We start from the raw sequence: 16,005 nt of genomic DNA, 5'->3' as shown, positions 1-16,005 counted from the left end.
ATGTTTAAAATGTTTTTTTCTTGAAATTATAGCAGAGGTTGGACACATACCATATTTTAAGCATTACCGAGTTTATATGCATAAAACTGCATCACAAACCACCTACTTTCAGTTGTTTTGTACATCATATAGCCTAAATACTTTGGCTCGGTCTCTAATACTTCACCTTACACACTGTTCATAGTGCGACCTAAAAAAATGATGATTACATAAAACAACATACATTAACACTCAACTTTATTATTACACCCATATGTTTGCAAACAAACAGTTAATTCTACAAGTATCAGATATACCAACTGATCATCATTTGAAAATACCACATACCACTACATTATAACATATTTTTTTATTATAATGTAATTGAAGAGAGTCAAATGTACAATCAAACAGAAATTAACAGGATAATTATTGACAAAATGTTGTCTAGTCCTCTCCAGAGGACGGGAGAACAATCGTGCTTGGATCGTAATAGTTTTCAGTCATGAGGGGAAGACCTTCTGCTTCCCGCTGTTTGATCAACCTTTCAGCTTCCCGACGAGCCCACTGCCTCATACTGGAGGATAAACACACAATACAGAGAGAGGGTCATGTACATTATGATTAAAATAAATGGCAAACCATTATTGCATCAGATGAATTAAAACCCATTTATTAACCAATTAAGGTAGGTCAAGATAGAAACAGTATAATTGCAAATTTTCCAAGATTAAAAATAAACTTTTTGGGGAGACATCTCATGTCTAGTTGTTTGAAATCTTTTGAACTAATACAGCACAAACTAAGTCAAAGATAAAATCAAAAATATTATCATGCCTCTCTTCAAACATTCAAATGGATCAGATAGTCTATGCTGATACTATCTGGTTCCAAAACCTTTCCCAAACACCTACAGTATAGAATAACACTGTTTATATTTCACCACAATGTGCAAAATATGACTGCATTAGTTTCACAACCGAGTTATAAGCGCAAAAATACATTTCATGGTTCACTCATGACATATAGAGACGTACTGTATGTATTACGGATGTTGAATCCTCATTGGTCAATCACTGCATTCTGTGCAAAATTTACAGTCAGTTTCTTCATACACTTACCCGTGATCTGGTAAATAGTGGATGAAAGTGCCTCCGATAACAATGGCCACAGAAATGCCAAAGAAAAATGCCAACCTCATGTTCCATTCATCCACAAATGGGTCATGATGATGGAAGCCATGGAAATCTGGATTCTGAAAAGACAAAGATAAACATTTACAATTTATAAACCTGCATTTATGGACTTAAACACTGTTTATCAACACAAATGTTTTTATATTAATATTAGGATTTGCAATATTACAGCAGCAAGATTATGACAGCTTAACAGAATAGGGCAGGATAGGATAGTATAGGACAGAAAAATAATCTGTGTAAACTTTAGCAGGTACAGGTTTTAACATAACACAATGCATATAACAAGAGAGACAAAGCACAACAGAGAAACTGGAGTTGAGATCATGCAGTGCACAATGTAAACATGTACAGGTCAGTGGCGCACGCCAAACTTAAGACAGTTTAGCCTCAGACTTTAGTGAGCAGTCTAACATTATTCAAGCCACTAATTAACCCAATGTCAATTACTTCTAATGCATCACACACGTGTTTGCGTTCGTCTTACCTTGTCAAACGGGCTGACCTCTGCGTGTCCATGACTGTCCTGAGCCGCGGGAGACAAGGACTGCAGATCAGACGCAACCGCCGCGCCGGACGCGCTGGATTTCGGCGTCTGTGACACACAGCGGCTCCCGAGCGCCGAACTCAAACGAACCCGAGACAGGGTGGGCCAGATTCGGCTCAGGCGTGAAGCCATTTCCCCAGCTTTCTCTGTACTTAGAAGCTCTTTCGAGACAGCTTCTGTTCCAAGTTATTTTTTCCGGGTTAAAAAGGGGTTCTATCGGTTTTATCTGTGGATCTTACCGCCATCTAGTGTCCCGGATCTACCATAACACAGGAACTACTGCTAAACAGCAGGTGTCTCTGTTTCACGATTTCCTGTGTTCACAAATCTAAACGGCATTTGATACTATCGCTTTAAAAAATAACATCTCATGGTTTGGCGGTTCTTGGAAACGCTTTATACTTTATTTTTAAAAACTATCTAGCAATATCTCCAATTTATGCATTATAAAATGTATGTGGGGTATACATATTTTTATTTATACCATTACAAACCAATGTGTGCAATATTCAGTTCACTATTTTATATCTGACTTGACATTTATATCATATCTGTACAGACACATACCTCTCTACACATATGCCTACATATACTAGCACGCATAACACCTCTCTGTACATGTACCTTTCATATTATTCTGTAAAGCTAATCAATCTGTTCTGTTTTTTTAGATTTATATTCTGTGAGTAGCAGATGTTACTGTTATTAGTCCAAATTTCCTGTGTGTGTGTGTAAGCACACTTGGCCAATAACATTCTAACAGGTCCAAAATGAGCACTAAAACAGTTTTAAACCTACCTGGGGAATAGCTAAAACACAGATTTAGCTAAAAACAAAAAACAAAAAATCAATTAGTAAGGTACATGTGTGTGCCATACAGTTGTCTTCGTGTGTTTAGCTGACTGCAGAAGCAGGAAGTTCTCAAAACCACAGACGCTTCAGCTCTTCAGCATGTTCCTCCCTCGCTAGAAATCCTGTTTATGCGCATGAACATTTGCAAATCTTTTTGTCTCTCATTTAAAAACATGAACACATTCCGATGCTAATAATCAGACCATCAGTTCCTCTTTTTAAAATTCAGCACAATAATACATCTTGAAAAATGCATATTTATTCAGTGTATATCTTAGTCTGCATAATGTTTTGAGTCAATCAGACAATTATTTAACAACTACAGTACAATACTTTTCAAACGGTGTGACAAAGTGTACAAAAACTTACTGTTTAACAAGCTATTAACAAATAATGACAAAATAAAAAGCATAGCGCTTTTAACAGCATGAGGTCTTGGCACCTTTCACTCAAATCAGTCTTAACATTGAGAAAGAGATTTTTTTTTCTTTTTTTTCTTCTTCTGAGGTTAAGGTATTTCCATGTCTCCATTTGTAGACAAACGCTTGTCAGATCCACACCCTCCTCTGCTTTCCACGTTTTCTTTGCTTTCCTCATCCTGCTCATCCGATTTCTGCCTCAGACGTAGTCCTGGATCTTTCTGTGAAGGGATGCGAAAGCTGGAAAAAGACCCTCCTGAGGACCGTTTTTCTACATGATAATAGGGAAGTTAGAGGAAGTTTATTGATTGTGAAATCGGCATAAATGTTTAACAGTTAAAGAATTACAGTGTTTAAGCAAGGGTGAATTTTCTTAAAGGAGCTGAATGAGGATATGTGCATTTTTTTCTCTCTGAAACCACAGTGAAAACGAGTGATGCAGACCTAGACTGCATGACATTCAGTCTTTGCATTATCCTCCTACTCAACATATACTGAAATGCCAAGTTTGATGCTATATATAACATTTTAGATGAATCTTCTTAGCATCAGTCAAATTCAAACCATGGAGCATTCAAGTTGATGAGGTTATAGTGCTGTTAATGATAACACAGTGTGAACTGGATAGTGTTTTATGTCTTGAAATATGGGTAAATGAGTTAATATACATACCTCCTGGTCCAATAGGATGCATTAATCTGTTCATCTGAACGTTCCAGTGTTTAACATTTGTGCTGGCCTGACGAAGCTTCCTTTGAGCAGCCTGCCACGATACAAAGATACAGATTTATTCAGTGATCGATTGATCGATCGGTCAATCAATCAATCAATCAATCAAATCAAATCAATCAGTCAGCTAGTTTAGTTGAGAAACAGATAGTATCAGCATTAGCACATGAATGTACTGATAATGTAACACGTCACAATAAGGTTTTATTTGTTAACATTGTTTATTTGTTAACTACATTGGTTAACATGCACTAACAATGAACAATACTTCTAAGAATTTATAAGTTCATGTTAATTTCAGCATTTACTAATACATCACTAAAATCAAAAACTATATCTGTAAATTAATATTGAATGGTCCTGAACTAACATAAACACTTAATTTTTTTATTAACTAACGTAAACAAAATTAATAAATACTGTAAGAAATGTATGCTCATTTTTAGTTAGTGCATTAAATAATGTTAACTAATGGGACATTATTGTAAAGGGTTACTCTAAAAATATTACTAATGAAGGTAATGCAGACACAACCATTCAAATGTTTGGGGTCAGTAAGATTTTTTTTGTTGTTGTAAGAAATGAATACTATATTCAGCAAATTAAATTGATCAACAGTGACAGTAAAGACATTTATAATGTTACAAAAGATTTATATTTTAAATAAATGCTGCTTTTTACTTCATATTCATTAAAGAAACTTGAAAAAAATGTATCATGGTTTCCACAAAAACATTAAGCAGCACAAATGTTTTCAACATTGATAATAATATGAAATATTTCTTGATCACCAAATCAGCATATTAGAATGATTTCTGAAGGATCATGTGACACTGAAGACTGGAGTAATGATGCTGAAAATTCACACAGAAATAAATTTCATTTTAAAATATATTCAAATAGAAAACAGTTATTTAAATTTTTTTTTTTTTTTTTAATTTTAACATTTTAAAATATTACTGTTTTTACTTTATTTTTGATCAACATTAAAAAAAATTGTACCGACCCCAAACTTTTGAATGGTAGAGAAACTCACCACTACATCCTGGTCCACTCGGTAGCGATTGGCCCTGACCTCCTCCAGCTGCTTCTGTGCATCATCCAGAGCTCGAGTCTTACTTTCCATTTCCTGTCTGAGCTCTTGTTTCTCCCGCTGGGCTCGCTGGATATACTCCTCCTGCTCCTCACGGAGAGACATGAGGGCCTTCATCTTCTCCTCTTCCTCAGCCAGTAGCCTGTAACAATGAGGCAGTGAACGATCAAACACAACACAAGATAAAAGAGCATTGTGCATTCAAAAAATAAGGCATGTTATCAGCATAATGAATTGAGTGAAATGCTAAATTGAAAAATGAATACAAATGTCTATGATTCATGTTCTCCAACATGATTTGAGAATGTTCCAGAGAGCATTTTGTGCTTCACTGATCTTTTGTAGAAAGGAGACATGATCAGTGTCATAAATTAGTTTTTTCATTTCATTAGTGACCTGGAAATACTGCAGAATCTTAAATAATTCTCATTAATTTGACACTGCATTTCTTTATCTAAAATATTTCCAGAATCCTAAAACTTTATTTCCAGGTTTTTTATCACATATATTCAGTGTGATCTCTTGTGCGCTCAACTGTATATTGCTATTCAAACAGTGTCAGATGTCATGCATTTAAATAAGTATTTTGTTTACAATGGCATTTTGCACATATGCATTATATAGTGAATAGATTTGAAATAGAAGCAGTGTCTCATTGTCTTTACTGAAGTTGAAACAGGATTTAGTTTTCCTCTCAGAGTATATACACACATATTCATTTCCCTGGACAAAAAATGTTTATGTTAAAAGAGTCTCTTCTGTCCATAACTTCCTCTGGTAACTTCCTCTTGATTAATTACCTAACCTTATGCAATTTAACAGTGGAGAGCTTTTATACTATTGTATTTCCTCCCGGGAGAGTACTGATGAGTTTCGGCAAAAGCACATTTAATAGAAAATGCAAAGAGGGCACCAAATAGTCTGCACATAATATTATAACATCATTGTGTTTGTGTGTGAATCTGAGCATGGGTGTATTGCTCAATAGTGTTTGCGTGCTGCTGCTCACCGAGCCTGAGCGTAGCGGAAGGCCTCTTCGTCTTGTCTGGCTTTGATTTCCTGTTGTAAAGCCTCCTCTAGCCGCTGCTGCATGGCCTCCAGTTCTCGGATTCGTGTTCTCTGTCTCTCAGCCTCGGCCTCCTTCAGCGCCATCTCTGCCTGCATGCTCGCCCGCGCCTGCACAACCAAACAGTGATATGCTTTACAATGTTTCATCTTTATCCATATATCTATCAGAAAGGAATTTAGAATGCTTTAAAATTACAATTTAGTTCCTGAATTGAATTCAAATTAAGGTAACAAACAGGGTTCAGAATTTCTAATTGTATTTAAATGTAAAGTAGTAGAAATAAAATTAGCTGAAATTCATAACTGTAATTTTTAACTTGAAAAGTAAAGTTTGTCAGGACAAAATTTTGAATAATGATTTGACAAAAGCCTTGTTTGAAAGTTTTGAAAAATTGAATGTTTATAGTGCTTACTAAAAAAGAATAACAGACAGATGATAGATAGAGAGATATGATAGAGAGAATGATAGATAAAATGACAGTGATAGAATGACAGATAGAATGTTAGATAGAACGATAGAATGATAGAACAATATGGACGATGGATGGATGGATAGAACGATAGATAGAATGATAGATAGATATAGATAGATATAGATAGATATAGATAGATAGAATGATAGATAGACCGACAGAACCATAGAACGATAGATAGACCGATAGATAGATAGATAGATAGATAGATAGATAGGATAGAGAATGATTGATAGAACGACAGACAGACAGACAGATAGATAGAATGATAGATAGATAGATGGATAGAGAATGATTGATAGAACGACAGACAGACAGATAGATAGATAGAACGAACACTAGAACGACATACAGATAGACAGAGAGAACGATAAAGAGAGAATAAAAGACAGACAGATAGATAGAATGATTGATAAAACGACATACAGACACAGAAGAATAGAGATAGAATAATAAATAGAATGATAGACAGACAGAATGATAAAGAGAGAACAGACAGACAGACAGATATAGATAGATAGATAGATAGATAGATAGAATGACAGCCAGACAGAAAGACAGAACAATAGAGAGACAGAATAATAAATAGAATGATAGACAGACAGACAGATAGATAGATAGATAGATAAATAGATAGATAGATCCTCACCTCTTCAGCCTCTTTGAGCTGGATCTCCAGGGCCTGCTGGAGTTGTTCGTGCTGTTGCCGTCTGCGGAGTTCGTCCTGCTCCAGCAGTGCTTGCGCCTGCCTCTGCGCCTCCTTTAGCAGCTCCAGCTCTGCCATCTTCCTCTCCCGCTCCTCCTGCAGGGCCCGCAAGCGCTGCAGCTCCTGCTCCTTCGCCTCCCGTCTCTTCTCCCTCTGTTCCCGCTGCTCACGCCGTTTCAGCTTTAGGTCCTTATGAAGAGAATTTTTACCCTCCACGTGCAGCCGGATAGCTGTCTGGATAGCTGGCAGAAAAGAAATATTATATTATAAATGCAAAATTTTTAATTTTTGAAAAAAAAAAAACAAAACAAAAAAAAAAAAACCTTTGAACCACTCAAAGGTTTTTTGTTTTTGTTTTGTTTTTTTCAAAAATTAAAAATTGCTATAGTATTCTGGGTGGTTGCTAGGGGATTTCTTTAAAAAAAAAAGTCCACCCCCAAGTATCTATGATATTCTGGTAAATTTATGGGATTTTTTTTTTTTTTTTTTTTCACCCTCCCCCCTGCCCCATTCACCAGGTGAAGGTTAACTAGGTAAGTTCAATCACACCTCCTTTCCCTGAGCACAGTTTCAGTTTAGAAAGTCTCATGAACTACCCTGAGAGTAAAATTTCAACCTTCAAAATGTCACAGGTTTCCACTGACAAAGGGTGTTTCAGCAGAAAACCACAGTGACAGTGAAACATTTTATTTGCTACTGTTTACCTTTTTTAAAAATGCATTTAAAGGTTACACAACAACAAAGGCCAATTGTAAAATGTAGTGATAAGTGCCCTGAATGAACAAGGTGCCTCTTGAAGAGAGGGAAACCAGACAGGGAAATAAACATCTTCAAACTCCCCTTATAATTTACACAGTCACATTTGAGGCCAAACAAACACGCATAATACCTGACGAATTACCAAAAAGCCAAATCATATCTCATGCAGACCTGTAGTCCACTCCTGCCTCTGTTTGGTGTCAGATGCACTGAGTTCATAGGTCTTGGTGAGCGTCTTCAGACAGAACATGCACCTCTTCCCATCTCTGTCAGGAAGAACCTTAAAAATACAGCAGAGAAGCATTACACACATGACTGTGATCATCACAGAAGTAAATGTTTACTTTGAATTGTGTATTAATGGTCAGAGAGGGGAAACATAACCTACTGACCACAATGTCAATAACCAACTAATTATCCTGAAAAGTTCCTTTTTTAGTGTCTCATATGCATTCATAGGAGGTGGCACTGATACTACACCAATATAGAATATTATTATTATTTCTAACAACAAAACACATGCTAACCACAAACACCCGCACCTACCTCTACACAGCAGTTTCCATCTAGCTGAATGTTGCCCTTGCGATCTTTGCGGTCCTCGCTGGTGAAGTATATTAAAGTGCTGGGTTTCAGGGTGAACCAACGTTCGGTCCAGTTTCTCCTCAACTGACCTTTCTTCCACAGATATCCCTGGTGTCAGGACGCACAGCACTTTTAATATCAATATCTCATATATCTATATATATCTATATATATATATATCTCTTACACACCCATCACATTATCATGTATTAAAAGTTTTTTCTTCCCTCAGGAAATAGTGCTATTTTTATATAATATTGTGTGTGTGTATATATATATATATATATATATATATATATATATATATATATATATATATATATATATATATATATATATTTTATATATATATATATATATATATATATATATATATATTATATATATCTCAAACCAAAAATTATTCAGACATTTTTGATATATCTTTACTAGTGGGTGTAGGACACTATAGTTTATTTATGTATTTATGTAAGTGAGGATAGCAAAATAAACTGACATATTATACCCAAAAATTCTTCATACAGTGGACTACCAGTAAAATTGATAAAAATTTGGAAGCAAAAATTATTCAGACACTTTGACCTGCCCATGTTTTGCTTAAGTGTTATCTGACATAATTAAAATTATTTTTTTCTGACACAGACTAGTTCAACTCTGAGATCTTGTCATATTTTATTAACATTTTTTTAAACTATAGTGAATAAACTGTATTAATGAATGAAATGTTCAAGGTGTCTGAATAAATTTGTTTGTATTATATATATTTATATATATATATATATATATATACACACACACACACACACACACAATTACATATACACACAATTATAAAAAATAAAAGTAGCACAAATATATATATGCTGTATACTGTATAAACATATATACACACACATATATGTACTCACACAATTACATAAACATTATATATATATTATATGGGGTCCGTAAATTGTTTTTTAAAGACAATACTTAATACAAGGACGCATAAAACTGTTTAATAGTCACAGCAAAGACTTTTACACTGTTATAAAGGCTGTTCCTTTTAACTTACTATTCATAGAGAGACTTCTTTCATATATATACACACACACACACACAGGGTTTTGTGTTTTAATTATTTTTATGCTGTACAAACTGTATATTCTATTCCCTAACACTACCCCTAAACACAACCCTTACAGACACACACACACACAATATTATATATTATATATATATATATATATATATATATATATATATATATATATATATATATATATATATACATACACACACACACACACACATATTTAAAAACAAAGTCACAAACAAAAAGAAATGATTATTAAATAAGACTAATATAAATAAATAATGCTAATACCTCTTTCAGCACATCACCCACTATTTCCCGGTACACATCCTCTATTGCCATGCTGATGGTTTCCTTGGCAATGCCCCTCGTTAGTTTCCCAGAATTCATCATCTCCAGAAAAGCCCATACAGAGAAGCCGTTCTGCTGAACAGAATCCTGGGAAATGAAGTCCTCGAGTTCAACAAGGTTCAGCTCAACGCTCATGGCCATGCATAATTTCTTGAGTAAATATTCAACCTGTGAAAAAACAACAACCCAATAATATTTTCACATGCGATTCTGTAAAGATAAGAGCAGCTATCTGACACTGATGTTGTGCATTTACCAGCCAACCTAAAATACCACATTCAAACAGGAACAACACGAACACTTGTTTATTTTAATACTATAATTAAACTATTACTATAAATGTATTGTAGCAAAGAAGCACCAAGATAATCTTTTTACTCGCATTCTCTCTTACTTCTCTTCTATGAAACATGTCACAAGTTACATTTTACCAACAGTTACAAAATGGGGCACAGGAAATCAACCAAGCTGCAAGACAAGAAACAGCACAAGGGCGGTGGGAAAACAGACACATTCAGCATAAACACGTAAAAGAGGAAAAAAAAAAAAAAAAAAAAAAAAATGAACCATGCAAATACAGCAGCTCTGACATCTTCCCATTGACACCAATGTCACCCTTTTTCCTGACAAAAGCTATCGGCAGTGTTGTGCCATTCACAATGAAAAACAGACAAAATAAAGCCAAACATGACAGACTACTAGCAGATTTGGCTATAGGATTATATCAGAAACTGAAAAACCTGCAGGGGTTTCGACAATTACCAGTTTCGGTTGAAGTGGAAAAACAGAAAAAAAAGCATATAGTCTATGGTGGTCCTGTGGTTAGCAGCAGGTTTACGGGTGTCTGATGTGATTTACATTCAAGTTCTCAGAAATGACAACGGTACAAAACATATTCTATTTTTAATAGGAGTAATACAGTAGCCTTAAAAGTATTTCTAGGTGTATTTGTAAATCACACTTAAAAATGTGTGCATGTCATTGAAGACAGTTGGATTCTGCAAATAAGTTATGTTAGAGCTTTTCTCAGAACTAATTTCACATTTCTGAGGCATTGGTCCACATGAAGTCAGTTCTTAGAATAACCACTGGTGAAGTTCAACACATTAACTGTTAACAAGATCCATTAATGTCTGACAACCATTAAGTGTCTAAATATTTTTGGTCTTCATTTTGAACAATATATCTGTTGTTTTATCTTTTGAAACCCAGCAAACTTCCTTATCTTTAAGAAATGCCACTTGGTTCGATATTTTATCAAATACAATTTATAAATTTTTAAAAGTCGGCATGAAACACACGTTGCGATATTCTTTTCTTCCATTTTGTGACATATATCCGAGTGAAACGGCTTCTTAAACAAGAAAAAAATGAGGGCGGGACTTGATTTTGTCAATCGGAAATTGAATGGATTGTTGGATGGTTGTGGTTTGCTATTGGTCGATCTCATGTGACTGACAGGTTGTCCCGCCCTCAATCCAGTGAACAAGTCATCATAGAAGAGAAGAGATGTCGCTGCAAGAGGGAGGGTACGTTATTTTGATTAAAGATTACTAGGGCGCATAATTTAAAAAAAAAAAAAAAAAAAAAATGATGTGCACGGATACATAATTTATAATAAATGCAGCAATATTAAATAAAAAGAGAGGAACTGTCAATTCAGGATGACTTTAAGTGTGGGTTAAGTGCCCAATAATATTTGGAGCTACTTTTTAACAAACCTTCCAGGTAAATAAACATCAAGTGCTGCATAGCAAAACTGTGTACTGATGGGAGTATTAGCTTCTAAAAATTCATCTAAACAACAAATAAGATGTTTATTTTAGGTTCTGAGATGCATTAAGTCATCCTACTTGAATCTCACCTCATCTGGGATTATGACCAGTGGATATCTGTCCTCCGAGAGAAATATGAACAGACACCAGAGCCGGAAGGCGTCTTTTCCAGGTAAAATGCTCTTTCCCTCAGGTCTATAGTTCTTCTTGGCAGTAAGAGTCCAGCAGAGCTCATCCACATTTTCTTTAACAAATGTGCCTTCCACCACCTTACAGAGAGGAGACAAACTCTCAAGTCAGAAACTATCATGCTACAGCATCAAGAAATGCAAGAATGTTAAATGATAAATCATTGATGTCAGGCTGAGTTTATGATGACTGCCATATCGGCCAGCACAACATAAACAAAACAACAACAAAAAAAAGTGGAAAACGCACTGATTCTGAGTACTGGAGGAACAGATACACCTTCATAGACATGCACAAACATATTGTCTTGCACATTATGACATAAAAAAGCCTGTGTCTAAAAAAAAAATAGCTACTACAGTGTATGAGAATGTAGCAAGGCTGTGTACCTTGTCCAGGATGTATTTGTTGAGGTAGGGCATGTATCCCTGGCTGGACACTGGACCGTCGTCATCGTCTCTGAAGTGCTCCTCGAGAGCCGCCGGATCATGCGGGATACCCAGAACTGTGTAAAGATTATGAGACAAGACCTGCAGAGCAACAGCACACATCTTAAACAACGACATTTGCCAATTGTCATATATACACAAAACATTACAGGGGATCTCACTGATACTTTAAAGGGGACCTATTATGACCCTTTTCACAAGATGTAATACAAGTCTCTGGTTAGGGCTGGGCGATATGGCAAAAAAATAAAATCTCGATTTTTTTCAGAACGACTGACTGATTCACGATTTCGATTTTTTTTACTGATTAACTAGTCAACTTAAAAACTTAACTACAACATGATTTAAGTAACATTCTCTTAATTATCTGGTTAAAAAAAGTTCCATTCCAAGTGCACCACACAGTTATCAACATGGTGTAAATGTAAAACAATTTGTTAAATATCTTTGCAGAAATACGCCTGAAATATGAAGACAAATGTTGTACAAACTTATCTTAAACACATCCTATATGCTCAGAAATAATATAAAATAATTAAATGCTAAATATTTCTTAGCCAAAAAGTAATAGCAATAAATAACATCAGTAATAGGCTATTAACAGCAAATGCTTTGTAAAAACAGAAAACAACAGCAGCTTTCAGCCTGTCACCATCATGCAAACATGAAATATCAAACAGGTTTACAGGTTTTTGCATTCCATTGCGCTATTTGTCCTGTTGTTTTTATGTTTGGCGGACATGTTTAGGTGTTGCACTTGTGTCTCGCGTCTTACCCATGAAACGTTATTCTAAAAACACGGCGGTCAAGTTAAAAAAAAAAGTTCAACTCACGTTTAATAACTTTGCCTTTTTTCTCATTCCACTGCCTGCGTCTCATTTTTATAACGCAATAACGCATTACTGAATGAACAGCCGCTTAAGACTAGCGATGTGTTCTACGCTCATAGAGCGTCACACGAGAGCGGTTAATCAGACGCGCCGGCGCCATCATGAGGTCGGATCATTTTCTTCTCCTAATACGGTTATCATTGCTGTATTGTCAACATGTCTAATTGTAACTCTTGCTAACATTTTTATTTAAAATCGCGATTTCTCAATTTAAAAAAATAATAAAATCGAGGCAAAACATTAAATTCGAATTAATCGGAAAAATCACCCAGCCCTATCTCTGGTGTCCCCAGAAGATTCAGCTCAAAATACCCCACAGATAATGTATTACAGCTTGTAAAATTTGTGAGCAAAATCACGCCATTTTTGTGTGTATCCCTTTAAATGCAAATGAGCTGCTGCTCCCGGCCAGCTTTTCAAAAGAGGGCGGAGCTTTAACAGCTCATGCTTAGGTTGCACAACAACAAAAACAACAAAGCAGGAGAATCTCACGCAGCCAAAACGACGATTGTCAGTAACAGGGTTCAGCCTTACATTGTTCAATCCGGAGTCAGACACTGATGGAGAGACTCAGGAAGAAATTACAACTTTTAGAATTCAACTGGACGTTCCTGAATGGATACATTTATGTAGTTGCTGTGGAGTTGATTCAGTTCATCGACTAGCATGTGCCGTCATGTTAATCTTTTGTGCAAATCCAGCTTTTGTGAAGCAGTCCGGCGTAATATGATGCATGGTAACAACACTACTACAACAACCCTTCCTCTTCTCTAAAGCAGCCCAACATGGCCTCACCCCCTTTGTTGCTTGTTCTCGGGGGCAAGGTTTATGTAAATGTTGGGGTTTGTGATGTCACCAACCCAAGAAGAAGCTCATTGTAGTCCCTACCAGCCGTTTGTTGTAGTCCTTAAAAAGTAATTTCTGTAAAAGAAAATATCTCCCTTTGCACTGAACTTTGAACGTCATAACTTTGCGGATGTTGTTTATGCTCAAATAGCAATGTTACACACTAACTAAAGTTTAAAAAGTGAAATCATAATCAAGGACTCCTTTAAGAACTACTGGAGACAACAACAGGCAAGATTTTGAAACAAATAATTTGTTAGATTCCAAAGCATCACTAAATCCTTCCGGCAACAGCAAGGCTACATTGCATTACTTCTCTAACTTTGCTCAGGAACTTCTCTAAATGTTTCTTTGAAAATGACAGAGATGACAGTGTGGACTAGAAATGAGTCTGATCTTACAGCACACATCCGGTGACCACCGTTCTCAAAGCTGAAGATTCAAAGTTGATCAGTTTGAGCCCATTTACCACTTCAGACCCACAATGTCCCATGGTCAGAGATGCCCTATTACAGCTGGTCATCTTGAGATATGGACTGGACTAAACCTAATCATGGGACTAAAATTAAGCAACAATTCGTACATCCATGCAAAGGAGTCTGTACAAACATAACAAGGTGTTCTGCAGTATAATATGCTTGATGAATGCACAATTTTGCAAAACTAAACAAGAAAGCACCAGAGTGAAACCTCAAACCTTATGAGATCAGGCATATTTGCCCTTTAAAATGCATTAAAAAAAGAAAGAAAGAAAAAAAACCATAAATTTTGCATTTCCATAAAAATAATATTTAAATCTATGAATGTACAGACCTCTTAAGGTAGGCTGGTTTTATTAACGGGCATTTGTAAATGAAAACCTGTGACCCAGATATTCCGTAAGTTCACTATAGACCATGTGGCATATGATGATTTGCTCACACAGGAAACACATCGCAAGTACTTAAAGCAAGTGAATGGCATATTTTAAGCAAAACATAGGAAGGAAAAAATAATTTCAAGTACTTCATTGATCCTTTTTCTCTCTTTCAGATCAACGAATACATTTTTAAAGACCTTGAGATCTGAGAGCCGTATGGAACCCCATTTTTCAGCATCCTAAAGTTTAATCATAGTGCATTAATGGATTTGCAGCTCACCTTTAGTTGTGACTTGGACACCTTTCCACTCTTCTCCACATCTAGAGCGGTGAAAGCGTACCAAATGGACTTGAGCAGTTCTGAGCGCAAGTCCATGACTGCAGCAATTTTACTCTCCGTTTTTCCTTTTTTCACTGCCTTCTCTTTTTCTCGCTCTGTCGTTCTAGGCCACCCACACCCACCGCACAAGTGTGCATCCTCCAACTGGCAAATGACACCCCCTGCTGGGCCAAAACTCAATCAAAAAGGAATAAAGTTCATCAAATGTTTTGATTTGAACAGAATAGAAGTCATCAAAACAAAAACAAAAAAATAGTGTATAGTGTACTTTCTCATACAGAAATGGCACTTGCTATGGGGCAAGTCACATCAAACTCACTTTAGATCTCGCAACAAACAAAGAGCCAAATCCCCTTTCTAAGTCAATATACAGTTCATCTCTGGGTCTATTTATAAGCACTGAAAGAAGAAGCACCCATCTGGCCCTATGATGCCAAGTAACTAACTCTTCTAAAAATTCATTATAAAAAAAAAAAAAAAAAAAAAAAAAAAAGAGAATACAAAAATAAATTACACTCTTAGATAGAGAAAGGGTTCTGAATTTGATTAAGCCCTAAATGGAAGCTGTTATCTTGCAACTTCTGAGCTCTACAAATCCTCAGTCAGAAACTTTTTAATATTATTCATAATAATATATATATATATATATATATAAAAAAAACTTTCTAGGTGAAAATAATGAAACCAGTCATTTCACCTCAAAATCAACAGAAAAACAAAATAAAAATATAGCTGCTAGCAGCAATTATCGGGGTTCAAGCACTTTAAGGCTTTTAAGCACATAAAAAGGTATTATATTTTTTAGCAAGCATGTAAGCACTCAGA

At 35.6% G+C, this 16,005-nt stretch overlaps 2 protein-coding genes across 2 annotated transcripts; both read right to left on the bottom strand.

Annotated features, from left to right (window-relative positions):
- Positions 1-220: 220 nt before the first annotated feature.
- Positions 221-1,946, bottom strand: ndufb11 (NADH:ubiquinone oxidoreductase subunit B11). Its single transcript, XM_051904609.1, has 3 exons — positions 1,663-1,946; positions 1,101-1,234; positions 221-556 (listed from the first exon to the last, which is right to left on the bottom strand). The coding sequence occupies exons 1-3, from the start codon at positions 1,852-1,854 to the stop codon at positions 427-429; spliced, it is 456 nt and encodes a 151-aa protein (XP_051760569.1). The 5' UTR covers positions 1,855-1,946; the 3' UTR covers positions 221-426.
- An 869-nt stretch (positions 1,947-2,815) lies between these two features.
- def6a (DEF6 guanine nucleotide exchange factor a) lies at positions 2,816-15,321 on the bottom strand. The gene is made up of 11 exons (XM_051904602.1): positions 15,121-15,321; positions 12,186-12,326; positions 11,697-11,876; positions 9,773-10,000; positions 8,368-8,514; positions 7,993-8,101; positions 7,006-7,304; positions 5,825-5,991; positions 4,759-4,957; positions 3,666-3,756; positions 2,816-3,264 (listed from the first exon to the last, which is right to left on the bottom strand). The coding sequence occupies exons 1-11, from the start codon at positions 15,214-15,216 to the stop codon at positions 3,083-3,085; spliced, it is 1,839 nt and encodes a 612-aa protein (XP_051760562.1). The 5' UTR covers positions 15,217-15,321; the 3' UTR covers positions 2,816-3,082.
- Positions 15,322-16,005: the final 684 nt, after the last annotated feature.

Source organism: Ctenopharyngodon idella, chromosome 8 (genome assembly GCF_019924925.1).
Source record: "Ctenopharyngodon idella isolate HZGC_01 chromosome 8, HZGC01, whole genome shotgun sequence".
NCBI classification, from domain to species: domain Eukaryota; kingdom Metazoa; phylum Chordata; class Actinopteri; order Cypriniformes; family Xenocyprididae; genus Ctenopharyngodon; species Ctenopharyngodon idella.
The sequence above is the reverse complement of the archived record's forward strand: the minus strand, read 5'-3'. Positions and strand labels throughout refer to the sequence as shown.

Bases quoted from the DNA above. Each gene is read 5' to 3' on its own strand.
- ndufb11 (XM_051904609.1), bottom strand. From the start codon at position 1,854: ATGGCTTCACGCCTGAGCCGAATCTGGCCCACCCTGTCTCGGGTTCGT. The intron at 1,235-1,662 runs GTAAGACGAACG...TTGTCTTTTCAG, and splicing joins AGGTCAGCCCGTTTGACAAG to AATCCAGATTTCCATGGCTT. The intron at 557-1,100 runs GTAAGTGTATGA...TTTATCCTCCAG, and splicing joins CACTATTTACCAGATCACGG to TATGAGGCAGTGGGCTCGTC.
- def6a (XM_051904602.1), bottom strand. From the start codon at position 15,216: ATGGACTTGCGCTCAGAACTGCTCAAGTCCATTTGGTACGCTTTCACC. The intron at 12,327-15,120 runs GTGAGCTGCAAA...GTTGCTCTGCAG, and splicing joins TGTCCAAGTCACAACTAAAG to GTCTTGTCTCATAATCTTTA. The intron at 8,102-8,367 runs GTAGGTGCGGGT...TGTATTTTTAAG, and splicing joins ATGGAAACTGCTGTGTAGAG to GTTCTTCCTGACAGAGATGG.